The 22,535-nt window shown below is 43.8% G+C and overlaps 1 protein-coding gene across 2 annotated transcripts in view; it reads right to left on the minus strand.

Moving 5' to 3' along the window:
- LOC124233739 (protein farnesyltransferase subunit beta) overlaps positions 1-22,535 on the minus strand; it is a 65,224-nt gene that overhangs the window by 16,401 nt on the left and 26,288 nt on the right. For both annotated transcript variants that reach the window (XR_006887132.1, XM_046650900.1), the window contains exons 3-7: positions 20,519-20,591; positions 18,189-18,280; positions 10,685-10,831; positions 10,510-10,593; positions 6,344-6,430 (exon numbers count right to left, since the gene is read on the minus strand). Coding sequence is in view for 1 of the 2 variants with exons in the window: in XM_046650900.1 (XP_046506856.1) it covers positions 6,344-6,430; positions 10,510-10,593; positions 10,685-10,831; positions 18,189-18,280; positions 20,519-20,591 (483 nt within the window). In the remaining variant the exon portion in view is untranslated. The remainder of the gene's footprint in view (positions 1-6,343; positions 6,431-10,509; positions 10,594-10,684; positions 10,832-18,188; positions 18,281-20,518; positions 20,592-22,535) is intronic.

The raw sequence follows: 22,535 nt of genomic DNA on the forward strand, positions 1-22,535 counted from the left end.
GGGGGGGGAACTCAGAGTTTACTTATGTAACAAACATACTACCTCAAATCATTACTTTTTAGAAAAAAGTTGTAAAATCATATATATAGTATGATAACCATCAGGTTAAAATAAAATTGAAAAATAATTGCTGATTCTGGTTATCTTTTAGTCCTGGTCTATTGCTGATATTTCTCTTCTTTATTTTTCTGTATTTTCAAAAAGTTTCTATACTGAACATGTATATCTTTACAAATGTTCACAATAAACCTTTTTTTGATTAGAATTTCCTCTGTACAGTTATGTGTCACATAATGAGATTTTGGACTGTATATACGATGCTGGTCCCATAAGATTAGTACCAAGAGCCTAGATGTGTGGTAGGCTGTACCATCTAGGTTTGTGCAAGGGCACTCTATGATGTTTGCCCAACAATGAAATCACCTAACGATGCATTTCTCAGAACATAGCCCTGTTGTTAAGCAATGCATGACTGTATTCAAATTACTCATTTATTATTATTACAATTATTCGGGGTTAGCTTATATATTAAGAGTGTATTTTCTAGTCATAAAAACATGCATAATCTTTGGCCCAGCAATAGAGAGTCATTTCTAGGAATTAATCCTATAAGTAAGAATGTGTCCAAAGATCCGATTTTAAGCATGTTTACTGTGTTCCCATTTATAACAGTGAAATACTGGAAACTCAGAAGCTCAGCAGGAAGGGACTGGTTATGCAAATTATGGCACATCTGCAGAAGAGGATGCTGCGCAGTCATTTACAATGACGCCATGGAAGGATATTTAAAGATGTTCCAAAAACATCACAAGAGAAAAGTTATAAACTGATAATGTCCTGTATGATTTTTCTGGAATTCTGGAAAGATATACACCCAAGGAGTGGTTGGTGGTGGATTACAACTGGTTTAGATTTTCTTCTTTTTGCTTGTCTATAATAAACATGTTTTATCCATGAAATAAAGAAGTTTTCTCTTCAGTATATTTTCACGTAACAACATAGAGCTTTACTTCCAATTATCTCCAAGTAAGTACACAGCATCACACTCTCTACAGGGGCGTCTGCCTCACAGTCCTGGCCGTGGTGCAAGTGCACAGATGGATGAGCACTTCATCCAAGACTGGTAGAACTGCCGGGCGGGAGAGAAAGGAAGCAGTGACACCTCCCGTCTGCAGGCACCTCTCCCCGGAGGCCTGGCATCTTGAGAACTCACAGGGCTTTTTCAGAGAGGCCCCAAGCCAGGGAGATCACAGAGCAGAGTCAAAAACTGGCTACCATTCCCTGTACAGCTTCTTGAGCATCCTCCAAGCCCCAACCTCCCCGCCACTCAACACACACACTCCAAGTTTTCTTTCCGGTACACTTAGCTACGTGGAGCACAGAGAACAGCTCAAGTGTGAAAGGTCTGGTGAGTGGAGATTATGCAAGGAAGCTCGTAAAATTTTTCATTTTCTTAACTTTTCTTAACCTACCCCTTGAAAAGTTTTTTGAATTAAAAAAATTCAAACACTATAAAAAAATAAACAATGAAAAGTAAGTCTCCTGCCCACCCTGGCCTCCTCCCCCCACTCACCAGCGGTGACCACTGTCAGTTTCTGGGTCTTACTCCCTTTCCCTCTACACAGGCACACACACACTGATGCGCACAACATACATATTTTTATTCCATTTCCCTCCCTTTGTTTTTACATGCGTGGGAGCATTTTACATGCATAGGAGCAATTCAGTCAAATTCTTTGGGAGTGTCTTTTAGCTAAACATAACAGACTGAACACAAGAGCGCAATAAAATGAAAGTAAAGGAATTTTAAAAGGGATAAACCCACAAGGGTAAAGAGAATACCAGAGGATATGAATACAGACAGGAAATAAAATTTCGAAAGCTAGAAAAGGAACTAAGAAGTAACTGACTCAATAGAATAAAGAAACCTAAAGCAGCCCAGGAGACGGGGGGAGGCCACAGAAAGCAGGGTGGCGTCGCCCATGAGAGGCCCAGGGGCTGGAGACAGAGGGCCCTCTAAAAGTGGGACGTGTTTGAATCCAGTCGACTGGTTGCACATGTTTATAAGAATCTGTTACAGGGACCGGCCTAATGACGTAGTGGTTAAGTTCATGCGCTCCGCTTCAGCGGCCCAGGGTTCAAGGGTTCGGATTCCGGGCATGGACCTAGCACCACTTGTCAAGCCACGCTGTGGTGGCAACCCACATAAAATAGAGGAAGACTAGCACAGATGTTAGCTCAGGGACAATCTTCCTCAAGCAAAAGGAGGAAGATTGGCAATAGATGTTAGCTCAGGGCCAACCTTCCTCACACATACACAAAAAGAGACAGTTAGACCTCCAGGGACCCTGCCCATGTACTGAACCCAGCAGAAGATGAGAGGTTTCAGGGGTTTAATCAAGAGGATCTGAATTCCCAGATATCCAGGAAAGCTGAGAACAGGAGGGGGTTGTGCCTAGCAGGGGGGTTAAATGAGAGTCTACAATCTGAACACACCCTTCAACCCCTTTCCCTACTAGTATTTCACAAAGCTGGCTGCCAACTTCATGCCCCACCAGGAATCGAGAAGATTCTCCTCCAGGGAAACTAATAAGCCCAAAACAAAACCCTCCAGATATTGACCTATGAGAATCCCTGGCGAATGGCTGCGTCCTAGCCCATCCCGGCTCACACAGCTCCCATCGGCTTTTCACACTTGACTCCCAAATATGAACTCCAGACATTTGAGCAAAGTCTCTAATATGAAAGAGAGACCAAAACAAACAAACAAAAGTAAATTGGAGGAAATAATGTAGGGAGCAGAAGTAAACTTTTTAAAGTTATCTCTCTAGATAAAATAGTATATGAAATAAGAACATTGCAAGGATAAAATATTCCTGAAACAAGAACAGGAGAGTATATTAAAAAAAGAAGTATTCTTTTCTATAAATAAGGATAAAGTAAGCTCTAAAAAATTTAAAATAGAATTGCAGGAAAAAAACTCAACATAAGGATTAGAAGATAAAGGTAAAGTAGTCTCTTGGGAAGTACAATAAGAAAGATTTAAAAGGTGGGAAATGGGCAAAAATGTCCGAAAAATTAGAAGACCAACCCTACTTATAGGATGTTACAAAAAGAACAAACATAGAAAACAGAGGGGAAGAAATCATCCGATAAATAGCATAATAAAGTTTCCTGGAACTGCAGTGTATGAAGTTCCAGATGAAGATGTCTGCTGAGTGCCCAGCATAATGAATGGAAAACAATCCATACCACGCTTCACCAGCAGGAAATTTCCAAACAGCAAGAATAAAGATTCTAAAAGCTTCTGGTGGGGGCGGGGGGAATGGAGTGGGACAGAGAAAAAGAGAAGACAAAAACATGCAACAGACCCGGAACCACAATGGCAGTGGGAGGCAGGAAAGAACAATGGTCACCATAACAGGTTGTGGTCACTTAACTTCTCTGTATTCCAGCTTAATATCAAATTCAATATCCCGCCATTTGACATGTAAGGAAACTATGACATGGAGAAGTCCAATAACTTGTCCAAGGCATAAAGCTAATAAACGATAAAACTGGAATTCAAACCCAGGCAGTCAGAGGTCCACATCTACTAAGTGCCTAAAAACCGATGCTCCTGTAAATAATGGCCATCCACTCTGGACAAAACACACAGACACAACTGCCCAAGGGCTCAGCAGACTAAAAAAGGCAGGCAGATTTGAAAGTTGGAGCAGACGACAGCAGGCAGGCAGTCCCTCCCCTCCCGCAGCGGTATTTCCCTTCACCGTTTGCCCTGAGGATGCCTAGAGACACCCAGTGGTGGCAGCGGCAGGTCAGCGGTCAGGGAAGGGCAGGTGAAACTAATGGAAAGCCCACATCTCTCTGGCAAGAAGAACCAGGCTGACAGAAATTGAGGAATCCAGAAAGAGGAGGGCCAGAGAAGGAAAACCCCAAGTTCTGTGTTTAAACTTTGCTCCTTTCTACCCAACCCCTGAATCACACAGGCATTGGGCAAACTGAAAGCAGCTTCTGACCAAGAACTAATGCAAGAGCTGAGCCAGCGCACAGCGCAGGTGTGATGCTCTGCAGTTTGAGTCTAACCAAGTCGACTGCCTGCTGAAACAAAAACATCAACACTCTTCAGGGCAATCTAACAGAATCCAGTGTGTGCAACATTAACAGCACAATGTCCGGGGTACAATCCAAAAATTACTTGACATATGCAGAATCAGGAAAATGTGACATGCCAATTCTAAGATAGTTAGATGCTGAAATTACCAGACAAGAATTTTAAAGCAGATATTATAACTATACATTTACCTCAGTGAAGAAAAATACACTTGTGATGAATAAAAAGATGGGAAATCTCAAATGAGAAACAGAAAGTATAAAAAGAACCAAACTCAGGCAGTCTAGCTCAAAAGCCCATACTCTCAGTCTCTAAACTACAGCTACCTTACTACTGAGCATCACACACCAAGTCCTCAGTAAATGCTGGTTATTCTTATTATCAGCCTTTTTAACAATGACACTGGAAGCCAGAAGATAATGGAGCAATTCTAAAAAATTCTGAAAGAATACAATTTACACAGTTTACAATTTAGAAACGTCTAACCAAATAAACTATCAATCAAGTGTGAGACTAGAATAAAGATACATGCAAAATCTTAAAAATGTATTTCCCAAGTCCTCTTTTTTGGGATCTATTGGAGTACGTGTTTCATTAAAATGAGTAGGTAAACCAAGAAAAAGCAGGACAGGGACTTCAACAAAGGAGAGAAGTGAAGTGAATTTCATGCGGAGAAGAAGGTTCTGGATGCCTGCTGTGCAGCAACCTGAGAGCAATCTGTCCAGACTGAAGCAGGAGGGCAGAAGCCACCAGGAGGGATAAGGCACAACCCACACACATGCACACACGCACGCACACACGCACACACATGAGAACTGATACATTCCCTGAAGCGTTTGAGTGTATTGAGAGTAACTTTCTGGCTCTGGTAGAAAATCTGGGAATGAATTCATGAATTTACATACATTTAAAAAAAGAGGTAATAATTAAATCCAGGAAAATAAAAGTTATACAAAAAAGTAAATAAGATCATGGTACATTATCTGGTTTGGCTGTAACTTATATTTTCATAGTAGTAAGTACTACTTTGACACAAATAAAAATGCAAAAAACAAAATAGAACAAAACGGCTTGGATATTATTTCATAACAGTACATACATATCTGCTATATCTTTTGTTTTCTTTTTTTTAAATTATGAAATATTTGAAGCATCCAGGAAAGTAGAGGAAATAATATATAGAAACGCACGTATCTGACACCTAGCTTTGATTTAGCCATATACACTTCAGGTCTTTTTTTTCATTTTACAGAAATGAACAATTACAGACACAGCTGGAGTCTCCTGCGTACATGTGGAGACCTCTCCTGATCTCATTTCCTTTGCTCTCTCCCCAGAAGTAACCATGGTCTTGAATTCGGTGTTTATCCTTCCCATGTATGTTTTTATATTACTACATGTGATTCTTCCCATAAACAACATAGAATTGTTTTGCATGTTTTCAAATTTTAAGTAAATGTGCTGATCTGCATGTTTTCTTTAACTTATTTTTTTTTTTTTACTCAACATTTATTTTGTTTTTTGTTTTTTGCTTTTTTTGGTGAGGAAGAGTGACCCTGAGCTAACATCTGTGCCAATCTTCCTCTATTTGTATGTGAGTTGCTGCCACAGCATGGCTTGATGAGTGGTGTAAGTCTGCGCCCAGGCTCCAAACCCGTGAACTCTGGGCCTCCAAAGCATGTGCACCGAACTCAGCCAATACACCACCAGGCCAGCCCCCTCCATAGTGTTTTTGAGATTTACCCATATTGATACATGGAGCTCTGATTCATTCATTTTAACTGCTATGTTATACACCAACGTGACTAAACCACAACTTACTTATCCATCTGGTGCTTATGAACATTTAACCTGTTTTCCAGCTTTTTGCTCTTATAAACAAGTGCTGTGCTTGTCTCTTTCATACAAGTGTGTGAGAGTTTCTGGAGGAGTGGAATTATTGGGTCGTCAGCAAGGGCAACTTTGAGTCACCAAACTGCTCTCCACGATGGGTAAATCCCACCAATACTGTTCACCCAAGTTTTTGATCCTTGTCAATCTAAACTACAATAAACATTAAAGAAAGTTTGGAAAAAAGAAAATTTTTATTTTTGAAGTGCACAATCTACAACCCTAATATATCTCTTCTAATTTTATCTTCTCTTCGTGTCCTTTTCCATTTTCGCTATTTTTCAGAAGTCTTGACCGCCTGCTATCTACAAGGCCAGGACAAAGCCCAGCTTCTCTCACCTTGCTATCCATTCAGCAGTGCCCTCAAAGAGGTCTGGCGTGATGATGTTGGTCAGAGAAGCTACCGAGGCGGCACAGTATGCACTTCTGGAGGGACAGAAAGAGAGGGAAAAGTGTTAAGCTTCACGGAAGAGCCTAAATAAGGCTCACTGGACTTCTGAGCGGATTGCTCTCTTTGCCTAGTGAGCTGTAACCACCGCCCGGCCTCACTCTTGGCACATAGTCAGTCCTCCTTGGTCGCCAACTGAGAGGTTTGACATTCTGTTTGGATAGAGTTGCTCACAGCATGGCTTCAGTGAAAGAACATGACATTCTATTCTCCCTGCCTGCACATGGTCAAATCTACATCAGAGGAAATAACAGCCACGTCAATTCAAGTCAAAAGTGAATTTAGGTCTTCTTTCAAAGACCTACAATGGCTCCCAAAAGTCCCTGGTGTCATTCAGGTATTTCTGATATGTTCATTCATTCAGATGTCAGTGCTATTTTAGATCCAGGATTTCTACCTGTTTACGGCATGGATACATTAAAGGTTAACTATATTTTTTCTCCAAGAGACCCACTCCAAAGTAGGCCACCAAACCCTAATGGCTGCTTAGACCAGACAAGAGAGACAGGAATAGCTGAGCCCACTCAGATACATTCCTTAGGCCTCTAGAGGGAGAGAAGCGCTTTGATTTCAAGCACCTCACTAGTACAGACACACACACACACTTTTAAATGGAGAGGAAAGAGCGCGTCTATTTTTTTAATGTTATCCTACTTGATTTGGAGTAATTGTTGCATTCCATCCTCCCAGCCCTAATTCTTCTCAGGACACATTTTATTTCAGCTTCTCCCTCCATTATGGAACACACCTACAAACTGTCTTTTCTTCCTTTCTATGGTCTTTTCAAATACCCAGCATCTCAGCTCCATTTTATGTTGAAGACAAAAGCTGTTTGTTCTAATTCTGCTGACCAATCCTTTTTCTAACTGCCCCTAAGGAATATAATAGGAAAGGAAGAGAAAGGTGTACTTTCCACATCATTCAATACAGACAGAATACTAAGCCAAGCCTCCTGACGTATTCCAGAGAAACCTCTGCAGAAGCTGCAAGCACCGTTATCCCACCAGCATTTTTATCAGCCTGCTCACTCTGCCCAAAAGCACAGCACAGGTTGTGTTATACCAGCAGGCGCTGGAAGCCTGAAAGAGTCCCACGTGCCTAATGTTATCACTAATTCGAAGGTCTGATCTAATTTCCTTTAGGTCTTGAGCCTCTCAAAGGGGTTCAAAAGTATCTGCCCTTGAATCCTAATGTAACCTCTGAGGTATGGAGGCAGCCAACAACGTAGCTTGCCTCTCGTAAAGGGAAGAACTGAGATGTGACACCAGAAGCCACTCGTCCTAGATCTCACACTGAGGCCGTTTCTTCCTCTCTCCCTCCATCCAATCATCACCTCTCTCAGATCTGCCCACTACTCTCCAGCCTTGCTGCTGTCACCAGGACCTGGGTTAATCTCCTGTCCACTCTTCTTCCCTCCAGCCCTGGAACCAGACGACTTTTACTAAAACACTACAATCTATTCACTGCAACTGGAGAACTTCTAATAAAAACAAATCAGATCATGTCGCTCCCTACTTAAAACTTGTCAGTGGCTTCCTACCGCCCTTAAGACAAACTCCAGATTTCTTAAGGAGACTTCAGGGCCCCTCAGTCTGTTCCCAGCCTGTCCTTCCAGCTCCATGTCTCCCACTGCCCCCCAGGCCATCTACACTTGAGCGACACTGACCTTCTCCCTCCTTGAAGACAGTCTACTGTCTGTCACCCAGATATGCGATAAAACTCCAAAATGATCTTGCTAGGGTTTGTTTGCTTTTGCCTAATAATCTCAGGAAGTTTTAGAAAGCTAAATTTCAAGACTGCGTGTATTTGGTTGGAATATCTATAGAAGAGGAATGAAAATGTAGTGATGATGAAGGGAAAAGAAATCTTTTATCTTTTTCCTTAAGAAGCGTCAACACAATAGTGCCTTTCCTCAATGGTTATATGGCTTCGCTGGAATTTACAGTGTTAAAAACAAGGCAATGGGCTCAAAATGGAGTCGCCTAGGCTAAGCTTCACATCACCAAACCCAGACTTAATCACAGTTTCGGCTCTCCCAGAAATGGAATCTTAAACCGGTGGATCAGGAACAGCCTGATCAGCACTAGTGAGGTCATCCGCCTGACAGACCCCTGCAGTCCCCTAAGGGACAGTAACCTTGCAACAACCAACCTACTTTTTTGGCCCAGTAGAACTTCCCTGTCACTACTCCCTTTTGCCAATAAAAGTCCCTCATTTGCAGAGCTCCTCGGAGCTCTTTTCTGTCTGCTGGATTGGATGCTACCCAATTCAAATTGGTTTTTGCTCAAATAAACTTCAAATTTTTAATATGTCTCAGTTTATCTTTTAACAACAGACACTGAGATATTGTAATATAATACAAATATATATGTGGTCTTCTCCCCAGTTCCTGGCACAGAGCTCCTAAAACCCTTGGAATTTCCTGTGTGACAGAAGTGATAGGAGAGTCTTTCATTATTTCTAACAAGTCCCATTCAACTATACCTGAGTTTATGCCACTGAGGTGGCTCCTGGAGGATGCGGGCTGGTTGCCAGAGGAACCAGCCATGTGATTAGAGGGTTGGAACTTTCAGCCCCCCCCCCAAGAGGAGAGGGGCTGGAGACTGAGTTAATCACCAGTGGCTAGCGATTTCATCAACTATGCCTACATAAGGGGACCTCCATAAAGACCCTAAGTTCAGGGAGCTTCTGGGCTGGTGAACGCGTCCATGTGCCTGCCGGGAAGGGGCACACCCCAGCTTCATGGGGAGAGAAGTTCCTGTGCTCCTGATCCTTCAGACCTCGCCTCATATACCTCTTCATCTGGCTTTGTACCCTTTATAACAAACCGATAAGAGTAAGTAAAGTGTTTCCCTGAGCTCTGCGAGCCGTTCTAGCAAATTACTGAACCTGCGGCAGGGCGCATGGGAACCCCCAATTTGTAACCAAGTCAGACAGAAGTGTAGGTCACCTGGGAACCTGCTACTTGTGATTGACGTCTGAAGTGAAGGGCACTCTTGTGGGACTGAGCCGTTAACCTGTGGGGTCTGAGCTAACTCTGAGTAGTGTCAGAATTGTTTAAGATGAGGGGAAAAACAGACATTTGGTATCAGAAATGTTGTGAGTAGAGAAAGTTTTTCTGGTAGATCCCTAGCCTAATTTTTTGGTTTGGACAGACAGGTTACAGATAGAAGGAAATCCTTCACTATAGGCCTCTGCAGCCTGGGAATTCTTTATCTGCAGTGTGTTTCAAGCTTCACAACTTTCACGTTTTTTTCTCCCTCATACTTTCAAACCAATGATTAAGCCAGAATATTAATCAGCTTGTGTAGAAGCACACACATTGACAAATAGGCAGTAAGATGGCTTTGCTATAGAAACCTCATATAAAAATGCATTTCTCGGACTACATACTGAGAAGTTGGTATAAAATCTCAATGATACGCTGCCTTTGAGAAATGACTTCTTCAGTGAATTCCCTCCATGTTCACAAGCAATCTCCTCCCAGGTGGGTACCTACCTGCCAGGCACACCAGACAATTCTTGAGTAAAACAATAATTCTGAGACAACTGGTTCCAATCAGTTAATACGACTCTATTTCACTGCAGCCCGCCGGCCCGTAAGGGTTTCTGCACCTCCCAAAGCAATTCTCATGCAGGTGTTAAACATTCTCACGATTTCATCAGATTCATTCAGAAAATATCTACTAAGACCCTACGGGGCTTTCTTCTCCCTTCCTCTCCCAGACAGATGAAAGATTATATTGCATCACAGTTATTATACACTATGGTATATCATCTTATACCAAACAAATGTATTTTTAATTCTTAAAACAAAAGCATTTGATTTTGTCTCTGTCTTACTTATATTTTGACATTTATATAAGTCAAGTGATAATGACACCTGAGGACATCTGTCTCATATCTGCGATGATGATGACACTGCGTCACTGACATGTCGCTGCGTGTCATTCTGTGAGACAGAGCAGCAGCCTCCCCAGGTTCCTTGGGTTTGGCATCCCTAATGGCAGATAAGCTCTAGAATCTACTGATGCAGCCTGAGAAAAAGCCCACTCACCTCACGTCCACCTCACCTCCAACGTGCATGAGAAAAGAGCCATCGGGTTGCTTCAGCGAGTACAAGTACTCAAGCAGCTTCTCTCTGAGAAACGAACGGGAGATGGCAATAGTCAGTGTAGTGTCAGCAGGCGGGGGGCCTTCCAGGCTCCCGTCACTGCTGGCTTTGTCGGTACCTGTTGATGACGTCATAGGCCTCCTCAGTGCCAATGATGCACAGTGCGTTGACTGCTGCATACGTGGGTGCGAGGTGTGGGTACTGGCCAGGGCCCCCTCCAAAGCCGCCATCTGGGCTTTGACACAGCTCCAGGAACTGACACACACTAGGTACACAGCCAAGTGGAAAAAACAAAGTCAGACAGCATGAATTCCAAAACACCACATTCCACCAGAGTCCATGCCTTTCCAACGTTCCCCTCTCCCTCCAAAGGGAAAAAACCTCTCCTCCCACCTAGTGAATGCACATTGAATATAATTAACCCCTGCAAAGGGCCTCACTACCCTGCTATCATGGGTATTACACTGAAGCATCTGCCTAGTTGTGAAGGAAGGAACATAAGGCCAGGCAGAAACAAACAGCCTTTCATAGAATTGAGGGTGAGTCCCAGGCTTCTTAACCAAATCTTTCCCATACTTTTCACTCAGTTTGCCACCTTGGGTCTGTGGTACTGGCCTCCTTCTCCCTGCCTTTGGGGCACCTCCCAAAATTCTGCCTAAAATGTTGGTGGGGCCCAATTGCTTCTTTCCACACTAACCACCCTGGTCTACATCTATCAGCGAGGCCCGCCAAGAACATTCAGAGAGATGGCGTCTCACTCCCATTGCCACCTATGCCCCATGCGCTGCTGATTTTTATTCCTACAACCGACAAGTACAAGCTTTTAACGGAGTCTGCCTCCCTGCTTAGGAGAATAAAAGAGAGACCGGCTTCTAACACGCCAGCCTCAGTTGTGGCAAACTTCAGTACTGCTGCCTCAGGGCACAAGAATGCATCCCAGTCTGTGGGTTCTCGGAGTTTCCAGGCTAATCCACTGACGCTCCAGTTCTCTCACGGTGGGAAACTGTTTACAGAGGGTTTGCCTCCAAGCGTGGCATCAGTTTGCCTGGAAGTTCCACTCTTGCTTCAGGTGAAACCAAGAGAGCCCCTATTTGTCCAAGGTCCTCTGAAGTTCACCAGAAAGGGGTGCCCAGGAAAGTCCTGATTATCATGCTGCTTCCCTGTGACTCAGCCAGAATCACAGGCTTCCTCTGAGGACAAGCCTCCACTTAAGAGAAGAAACTGCAAATCTGTGTCCTTCCAGTACTCACACAGCCGCCTCTTCCTGGGCTCTTTTGTCTCATCCTTTCTTATCTACTGCTACCAGAGACCACACAGAGTCTAGTCAATCTCCACTAAGACACAGGTTCCTTACTGCTTCCCCGCGACACATTTGATTACTTTTGATTTCAGATCTTCCATTATCTGGGCAGGGCCAGTGCTAGAAAATGCTGCTGACTTGCTATTGGAGTCCTGAAATCATCACAGGTTAAAAGCAATACACATTCACTTCTATTTGCACCTAAAATTCACTGCAGGAAACACAAGGATTGAAACTGAAGTTGATAATCAGAGAAGAGAGACAGTTTTGTGGCACGTTCTTAATAGCAATTAATTTTCATTGAGAAAATGAGTTTGTTTCTAACATATTTCCCAGAACTTCATCAATTCTTATCACATTTCCCAGAAATAAACAGCTAATAAATTCATGTCCTAACACAGGCTGGCTGCACTAGCATACAAAAAGTTTTCTATATCACAAAAACAAAAGGTTTTAGCTGACAGAAAACTTAACAGCACATTAAAGAAAAGAGCGTCACCTAGTTATGCATCCCCTTTCCTGACTCCCAACATAGAATCGCGGCCATGTACCACTCCTGTAGCCTAAAGTCTGGCCTGAGCTGGAGATCTGCATGTCCCAGATACCTTTAGACATCCCTCCACGCCAACCTCCCTTGCTGACACCACATCTGTCTGTGGAGCTATGCTGGGGCCCCGGGCTGGGCTCCTCTTGACTCTCAGACACTTTGTATTACAGAACATTCTGCTCCAGAGGCTTTCCAACTTGCACCCTAAGGACCTGGCAAATTGACCATGACACCACCAGCTGTCATCAACAGAATTCTTCGCAATTGTGAAAACTAAAATGTGAATGATACTTCTACCTATCAAAAGGGGGAGAAAAACTTATCTTAGAGACCACAAACTCCCCAACTAATAAAAAAAATCACACGCAGGAAACATTGTGGAAAGACCAAGAGTGGCACACTTGGTGAAAAACATGTATTCATAAATCATTCATTTAGTCATATGACTAAATGATCCAGTAGATCAGTTTTCCTGCAAGTCAGCAAGGCATTTCATTCTAGCTTACGTGGCAATTACCAGCAAAGGGGGAAACTACCTCCTAGATCAGGGGTTTCAAACCCAGAATGTGTGTATCAGAATCACTGGAAAGAGCTGGGCCTATTTTTTCACCAAATTCTCAGGTGATTTGGATACACACGCACAGTCTGAGTACCACAAATTTTTGCTGCACAATTAGAATCATTTGGGGGATTTTGTTTTTTTTAATTCCAACACTGAGGCCACGCCTAATACCAATTAAATCAGAATCACTGAGGGTGGGACCCAGGTGGCAATAGTTTTTAAAACTCCCCGTGTGACTTCAATGTATCAAGTATCAGTGCTTCTCAAACTGGAGTGTGCACAGAGATCACCTAGGGATGCTGTAAAGTGCAGATCTGATCCAGCAGGGCTAGATGGGCCCAAGAGTCTGCATTTCTAGCAAGGTCCCAGGTGATGCTAATGTCACTGGTCTGGGGACCACATTTTGGGTAGCAATGCGATAGATCTGTACTGTCCAGTAAATAACCACTAGCCACATGAGGCTCTTTAAATTTTAAATGTAAATTAATTAAATTCTATTTTATTAGCTCCTCAGTCACACAAGCCACACTGCAACTGCTCACTCGCTCCACATCGCTAGCAGCTACCACGAAACACAGAACATTTCCATTATCGGAATTCAACCACTAAAAAGTATGTAAAACTTGTAAGAGGACCAAGTTCAAAGCCAGAGGACCAATGATTACTGTCAGCCTTGTACAGAGTTTACTCGGACTTTGAGGTGTTGGCTGAGGACCAACCTAAGGTGGTTGATTCTGAACGTCACTGCCACCAACTCAGAGGAAGGACTCAAGAGCATGTACAGCGACTAAGAAATATTATAAAACAGGCAGGGAAACACCTCCAAGGTGAGAAAGAAAGCCCAGAATAACAAACAGACTCAGAAGCCAATACGAATAAAACAAATGAAACAGGTACAATAGCAGGTGTTACGCTTAGGGATGGCAAGAGCGGTGGTGAGGAAAGCACATAAGACGGAAAGGACTGGAATATAGGAGAAAAAGGACCAGCGGTAGGGCCCATGAGTTGTGAACAACGATAACAAAAACACTTGTTGACAGCATCATGAAGAGTGTCAGTCAGAATGGTATCTGGCTCAAGCCTCCATTTTCCAACTTGAAGGAAGCTCAGTCAAGCTACAAAAGTGGCTAAAGATAAAAATTATTAAAAAGCTTACTACTACTGGCAACTACGGTGAGGAAGCTACCCAGCAAAATACCTCGAGTATACAAAGGGGGATTATACAACCTTTCTGGTAAATAAACAAAAATTGAAGCCAATTGGCAGCAAGAAGAATTAGGTTAGATTTAAGAAAAACTTCAGGACCAGAATAGGTTACCACAGACAGACTTAAGGCCTAGAATAAGTTACAAAGACCACAGCTTTGGAAACACAGCAGCCATGCCTGAGCAGAAGGGTGAGGAGCGGACGTGAAGGCGAGCTGAAGGAGCCGATGTCAGGCTAGCACCTGAGAGGGAGCAGCCCCTCCCATCAGCGGACAGCAATGGGCAGGCTCCCTTGCTGATTCCAGGAGGCCCAGGCCGTCTGTGGAGAGCGACAGCTTGTTTGGCTCTTCATCAGGGCCAGGAGTCCTCCGGACGCTGCTGCTTTGGAAGCACAGTCAAGTCTAAAGCCGGTTATTCTAGAGCAGGGTTTCTCCACCATGGCACTATTGACATTTGGGGCTGGAGAATTCCTTGTTTTGGGAACTGTCCTGTGGAGGATATTAGCAGCACCCCTGACCTCCATCCACTAGACGCCAGCAGCACCTGGCTAAAAAATGCCCAGAAGACAAATGACTAGATAAGGGATCCTCAGTGAAAGGTAAGGGAACAGACAAATTATATTTAAATCCAAAAACTAAAAGGAAAAATATTTAAGGAGCTATTCAGGGGACAAACTACTGATAACCTTGCAAAAGAGAAAGAATAAAACATTGACACAAGAAAACTCAAATTTAATCTTTGGGAAAAGTCCTAAAACAATTTTTAAGTTAAAGACAATTTTTACAGAAGGTAAAAACCTAATTTAACAATACGCTGGTCTCCCGGTGACTTTCACTTCACACCTCTGTTTCAGTCAAGTAGCTTTTAATCTCAAAGCATGGGACTCTCATTAAAGGGTCAGTGCTAAAATCATTGACAGAGCAAATGTACTGAGTCTAGTTCCAAAATGTTAATTTGTTTTAGATAAACACATATATAAACTTGAGGATACAATCTCTAAAGAGAAGCAAGCTAAATTCCTACTTAGGAATATATTATTCTTGAAAGGTCTCACACCAGCAGTCACAGAAGCTGACAAAAATGATTTTGTCCACTAGAGGGAACTCCGCTTGTGATATTGTCCCCTAAACAAATAGAAGCACAAAGGTGAACCAAATAGGATGCTCGTCCGCACATGAGCGTGTGTGTGTGTGTGTGTGTGTGTGTGTACACACCGCACTAAGTGAAGGAGTGGGGAAAGAAAGGGCAGAAAAATAAAACCCCAGAGTTAAACTCTGCCTCTGGATCACCTTAATATTTGCATAAAAAAGAAGAAGAAGAAAATTGATCAAATTGTTAAAGCATTTATTTTCCCTGTGCAAAATAAATTAAAAGGCAATGTCCTATTTTAAGTAGTCTTAAAAAAAAAGTCCCTATATTTTAATGGAAGTGATTAAATTTTTCTGTCTTAGGGGCTGGCCCTGTGGCCGAGTGGTTAAGTTCGCGCGCTCCGCTGCAGGCAGCCCAGTGTTTCGTTGGTTTGAATCCTGGGTGCAGACATGGCACTGCTCATCAAACCACGCTGAGGCAGCGTCCCACATGCCACAACTAGAAGGACCCACAACGAAGAATATACAACTACGTACCGGGGGGGCTTTGGGGAGAAAAAGGAAAAAATAAAATCTTTAAAAAAAAAAAAAAAAGATTTTTCTGTCTTACTAAAAATAGTTTATCTCCTTAGAGATCAGAGCTACTAGGCTCTGTTCATAATAAATATTATCTGCACCCAGAATTAACTGCCTGCTAGGCACAAAAGAAAATACATTATTGGAAAGTTTAAGAAATTCTTTAAAAGTTTGCAAAATCAATGCTCAGAAGAACCACAGGTAAAGCTTTTAAGGCAGGTGTGAAGCAGAAATTCTCAGTCATTAACTATCAAGTAGTTCTTGAAAGTAGGACAAATCAGCTTTTTAGTTTTAAAACATTCTTTTAATTCCAAAACAATAAAGGGTCATTGTAGAAATTTTAGGAAATGCAAATAAGCTAAGAAAAAATCTCCTTTAACCCCACCATCCAGAAATAACTATTACCAAGTGTGCATATCCTTCTGGGTTTTTTCTATGTATATAACCATCTATATTTTTATCTTTAAACGTTCAGTTTTTTGAACTACCTTTTTTCACTTAAATCACAAACATGTCTCTATATAAACATACATTTTTATGTACAAACATACACATTTATATATATAAATATTTTTATTGAGGTATAATGGACATACAACATTATGAGTTTCACGTGTGCAACATGAAGATTCGATATTTGTACATATTGGGAAATGATTGACAATAAGTCTAGTTAACACCGTTAACTTTTTAATTTTTAAACAGCTGCATAGTATTTCATTGTATGTACTGCATACTTCACTTAAACTTTGAATACACTTTACAGCATCGCCTACAATCAGTTGATATTTAGGTTGCCTCCAAGTTCAGTGTGAAAAGTTCTTTAAAGGGGTCCTCTCTTCCTATCTGGTGTTTCCACAAAAGTTGCTCTGACATTTATTTCCTCAGAAAAGCCTTACCTATAAAACACCAAGTATACAACCTAGAAAACACTCAAAATCGATGCTAACCCAATTTCTTCCACTTCAGCAACCCCCTTATCACTCTTCCCACCTCTGTCAGTCTACATCGTACCTCTCATAGGACCCTCCCATTCCTTCTTTCTTCTCTCAGACACGACTTTCCCACTCCCCTAGTGTACATCCTGACTGTGTGTGAGTGGGGGAGAAAATTCCCAAACACCCTGCAACCCCCAACTGGTATTTCTGGAACACATGGGCCTTTATCTTGACAATTGAATTCCTGTTACTGCAGAAACTGTGTCCGACTCTACTTCCAGAGCTAAAAGCAACTAGGTTTGCTGCAGCATCGTGCTGAGGAAGACAATGTATATTTTGTCTCTCTCTCAGAAAGCATCGGACACATCACAAGGGTTAATGGCCTAATTCTTCATTATCTTCCCTCTCCACATTCATCACAAAACACCCTGCCCAGGAAGGCAAGAATGAGAAGTTATTGTTAAGACAGAATGAATGAGACAATGTGCAGTTCTGTTCTTCTAACCTGACAATGTGACCCCGGCAGGGGCACTGTGACCAGGGAGGGGCAGGGGCTAGCCTCCTCACATCCTGGGACAGCTGCCCCTGTGGGCTGCAGGAAGGCAACCCTGGCTCAGGGGTCTCCCCTCCCTCAGGAGCACGGGGGGGAGGATGAACTCAAGATGCCGCCGAGCGGACGCGCTCGCTCTCAGTGAGAACTGGGGCATCAGATCCAATTCCTGGCCGCCCTTTCCCACCCCACATATCCCTAAGACTGGAGTGATGATCAGTTTCTCCTTCTTTAAAATATAAATTGTGATGAGCCTCTGTGGGTGAGGTGCCACACGGAGAACACCATTCGCACCAGCAGTTTTGGAAGAATCTCAGTTGCTTACGTCTCCAATCATAACTCAGAAGTTTAAGAAAATTGTGAGTGATGGCATCTACACGCAGAGACGGTAACACATCCAGTGCCATCAAGAGCTAACTGTCCCCAGGCACTGGGGTGAGGGACTTCTGTGGAGGTGTTGATGGAAGGCAAAGCCGTTTCTGCTCATCGGGTTGGCACGTTTCCCCCAGAAGCTATTCAAACGCATACTGTACTTTCTGGCAAAATCGTGTCTCTCAGAATTGATGATAAAGACTTTTCTCAAAGACCAGAGCAAAAGCCAAAAGAAAAGGCTATAGAAGAAACCAGAATTCAACTCTTGGGAGTTCAAAGTCTTGTTCTACCCACAAGCTTACAATAGGCTTCTAAAGTGGAGGAGTTTCAGGAAGTTACTGGAGGTCAAGAGAAGGGCAAGGGTTTCTTTGTAGCACTCTGTGTGTTCCATTCAAAACAAATAAAACAGAAACAAAATAAAAAGAACCCCAAACTCAAAATACAATTTCAGGGAACACCCCAGGTCCCCCGAAGTCAGACTCACTCTGTCGCCACCATCTGGGGGATGGGTTCATCTAGAAGCTCCAAGCTGTGCAGAATCCAATAGCAGAGCCATGGGCGGCTGGCATCCAGACACTGAGAAGGCACAGGGGAGAAAACACACCCCTTATTCAGAATCATTCCAGGACACTGCTGACAAGGCGACATCTGTCTCCCTCCCTGCAGCCCTGGCAAGGGGGGAGGGCACCCCATGAACAATCAGTGAAGGAAGGACACTTTGCTTTGTGTCAGCCAGGAGCTGAAATGACCATATGTGAGAAAAGGACAATGGGACAAAGAAGTTTACCTTGAACCCAATGGGTCCCTCCCTGACCAGCGTCTATGGAAAGCTGAGCTGAGGACTCCCCACACACCAGGAAGTTAAGCACTGCAATTTTCTCAGTATAGACCCAAGGAGATAGCCAATCTCAAGAAGGGATTTCCTGGATTAATTCATTCACAGATTCAAGAAATATTTAGTAAGTATCTACTTGTGCCAAGCACTGTATTAGATACTGGGGGCACGCCAATGAATAAAATTCAGTTCCTATTCTTGAGATGTTTGGGATACAGAATGTGTGTGGTTACCTGCAGAGGAAGAAGACACTAGACACACTAGCACAGGTCACCTTATGTCCTTCTGGAACAAGGCGGAACATAACATATGCATACACATCTAAATGGATAAATGCTGTAACGGGCAGAACTAGATTCTTGAGGGAGCACATGGAAGAGACTGATTAATTCTGCCTGGGGGGCTGGGAAAGGCTTGCAAAGGTGACATGTGAAAGATCTTGATCCTAATCAAGCCATAAACACATAGTGAGCATTCAAGGCTAGGCGGGCAGGTAGTATTACTGCCCCAGTTTTATAGATTAAAAGTATATAAACGAGGTCCAGAGAGATGAGCTTTTACCAGATTACAAAGACAGCACATGTCAGAGCTGAGACAAGGACCCAGGTTTCTGGACTCCCAATCCAGTGTTCTTTCCATTGGCCCAAGCTGCCCTCTTCATAAATGTGCTATGGCTACCTTGCCACCTGGGTGGCGGTTGGTGTGGCGACTGGAGACACTGCTATGGATTTGGCCTGCCTGGGTTTGAGTCCCAGCTCTTCCTCTTACTATCTATGAGCCTTTAAGCAAATTACTTAATCTTGCTATGCTTGTTTCTTATCTGTAAAAAATAAATATTCACCTACCTCATGGAGTAGTTGTGAGGATTAAATGAGATAATACATGGTAAGCTTTTAGCACACTGTCCAATGAACTGTTAGCTGGTATGGTATTAATTGTATCAGGGCTGACTGGAACCTAGCCATCCAGGACTCAAGTCAAAGACTGAAAACTTTGAGCCCAAGGCCAAATGCAGCCCGTGTACGTATTCTGCTTGCTCCTTGTAGTGTTTTATTTGTTTAACTGGAATTGGTTTCAACATTTAAGCACTGGGAGATTCACATAAAAATGTGGATTCCTGGCTTCACTTGGAAAAAAAAGATCTGGCAACTCTGGGTCTGCATTCCTGGATGGCAGCAACTGGCAGGAAGCGAATGAAAGCTTCTGGTTTGTCTCAGTCTCCCCTCAGCCCACTTCTCTTATTTATGCCAGCTGCTTGTGTCTACAGGCGTTTGAGTTAACCAATCCCCACCATGAATAATCAAATGTAGAAACCCAAATCAAAAGCAAATTAAAAGCAGGGCTCCTCTGTGTAAAGTGGGGCAGGAAAACTGGAGCCCTCCAGGTCACGGTCACCCTCTGCCCGCGAGTCAACCCCATTCCCAACACTCCTCTCCCCTCCCCCACTGCCCCCCCTGAGGCCCCTCTGTGGAACCCGAGGGCTCTGAGGAATAGGATTTAAAATCCACTCTAAATTCAGGCATTTTACAGTGTTAAACTGCAGTAGTACTCTCTGGAATTTATATACGGATCCTCTGGCCAGTATAGAAACTGGATCAGCTTACAGAGCAAAGGTTAAGGATGACCAGCTGACTGCCTTTTAGCTAGAGGTCAAGAGGTGTCTAGAAGAAAACACGTGAAGCCCTCAGCAGTGCTCTAATGGTAGAAGCAAGCCTCTCTCCCTGCTCCCCACACCTAGGGTGCTCCACTGGCTCTGAGGGAGAGCAAGCCTGGAAGAGACCCGGTTCTGCCCTTTCAGAAGTGGGAGTCCCAGCTCCCGGGACCTGGCTCCTGTGTCCCCGGTTCCTGCCAGAGCCACATTGTACAAGGAGTGAAGCTGCCACAGGTCGGCCCCATAAGACTTTCACATTCAAGCAGAAAAAAAGGAGAAAGATCTGGCTGATCATTTGACAGAAAGAGTTCCTGGGCAGTGTGTTTACCTCATAGGCATCTGTCAGCTGTCGAAGGCCTCTTTTCAGATAATGGAAGTGCTTCTCCCTCTGCAAAATAAGCCTGGAACGACAAAGAGCTCATGAACCTATTCTAACAGCTTATGCTCCCACCCCACTCAGAACACGTGTGCACATGCACACGCACAAACACACTCTTAGCTTCAGGACACCCCCCCCGCCCCCACAGTCAATGAACATATAACCAGCAACTCCTTAGCTCCCAAGGGCGGCTAAACCAGAGAAAAGAGGCAAACATTTGAATGTCCCTACAGTGTCTGGAAATCGTGCTGGTGGATGTTTTGGGTGAGATCCTCTCCTTCACGGCAGGTGACTTTGGGCTAAGTGAAAATCCACAATGCACACAGCCAGGAGTGACAAACCACCCAGAAAGTTCCTCCAGGATCTAACTGTGAACAGATATTTCCCCATCCTGTAAAGAGTTTAAATCTGAGCCTCGCCACTCCCCTGACTAGGTTAGCCTCCGTCATTCCAGTCATTTCTTCTGGGGTCACTTCTCCGAGGTCTGTAGTTTGTACCCTGCCTGCCCCTCAGTTCTCCAGCTATTATTCCCTCCCTGCAATTCCACCTCCTACGTGCTGACCCACAGCCCTGGCCAGAGGACCCTGTCTGTGTTCTGCAGCCAGTCACTCTCCTTGGCCCTGAGGTCCGTGATCTCAGATGGAATGTGCCACCCGTGGCCACTTGCATGGGCAGGATGAAGTACGAGCTGCACTGCTTGCCTGACCCCGCAGAAGAGGCCTGTGTGATTACGGAGGAAGGAAAGAAGAGGAGCATGGCGAGATGCTCACTGTGCCTGCTGACCACGGGAACAAAAGAAGAAGCCTTCTCTTTCCCAGGTGTTCAACAACTGTTTATTGAACTCTCACTGTCCTGTGCACAGGATAAGATCATTAACGTAGTCTTTACCTCAAAAAGTCTTCCGATTCAGTACTGGAAATAAGGACATGAGTGGCTATGATACAAGGAAAAAATGGGTAGGTTTCATAAAGAAAAAAACAGATAAAATGCTACCAAGGCTCTAAAGGGAGGGGGACATGTCACTAAGAAAGGAATGATCAGGAAGGTTGTGTGGAAGAGGTGGAATCAGGTGCGCAGCCCTCATAGGGGGAGAAAGTTCTTACAGGTAGAGATGGCGAGGAGGGGAAGAGATGGGGGACGGTTTAGCCAGAAAGAACAGAAACAGTTACAAAGCAGCACTGCCCACAAGAACGTCCAGCAATGATGGAAAGGTTCTTCATCTGTGCGGTCCAGCAGGTAGCCACAAGCCACATGTGCTTACTGAGCACTTGAAATGTGGCTGATGTGACTGAGCAAGTGAATTTTACATTTTCCTTAGTTTTAGCTAATTTAAGTTTAAACAGCTGCAGGTGGCCAATGGCTGCTGTGCTGTGCAGCACAGGTTAGAGTGTGCACGAAGAGTGACAGGCAGATTTGGCCTGAATACTAGGAAGGAAAGAGGAAAGGTCGAAAAGGCAGCCGAAACCCTTTCGACAGGGTCTGGGGTGCCTGCTGAGGAATCTCTACTCAATTTAGCAGGCAAAGGGAAGCCCTAAGCGTTTTGAGCTGAGGAAAAAATGGCTAGAACTGTGCTTTAGAAAAATTATCTGACAGCAGTAGGTCTCCAACGTGTTTACAAACAGGATTGAAGGAAAGCACTAAGTGGGGAGGGGGATGAGGTGGGAAGATGGGGTAAGAGCTAGTCAGAGTCAACAGGTGAAAGGTACTTAGCGTACTTAGTGCTCAAACTAGCACGTGACCCACAGTAACCATGGTAACCCACAGTAAGCCAACTTCTGGACAGGTGCGTTTAAGGCTCTGGAAGTGTAATCAGGTGAGGATGTCACCACACTGTTGGAAACACATGTGAGACTCAGGAGAGGGTCCTGGTGACACAGACTGGGAATCATTTATCTGCACGCAGGTGACAGGTGAAGCTGGAGGCGCAGAGGACAGAGCAGAGAGAAAAGGCTGATGCAGAACTGGG

This window comes from Equus quagga, unplaced genomic scaffold, assembly GCF_021613505.1.
Source record: "Equus quagga isolate Etosha38 unplaced genomic scaffold, UCLA_HA_Equagga_1.0 220_RagTag, whole genome shotgun sequence".
NCBI classification, from domain to species: Eukaryota; Metazoa; Chordata; class Mammalia; order Perissodactyla; family Equidae; genus Equus; species Equus quagga.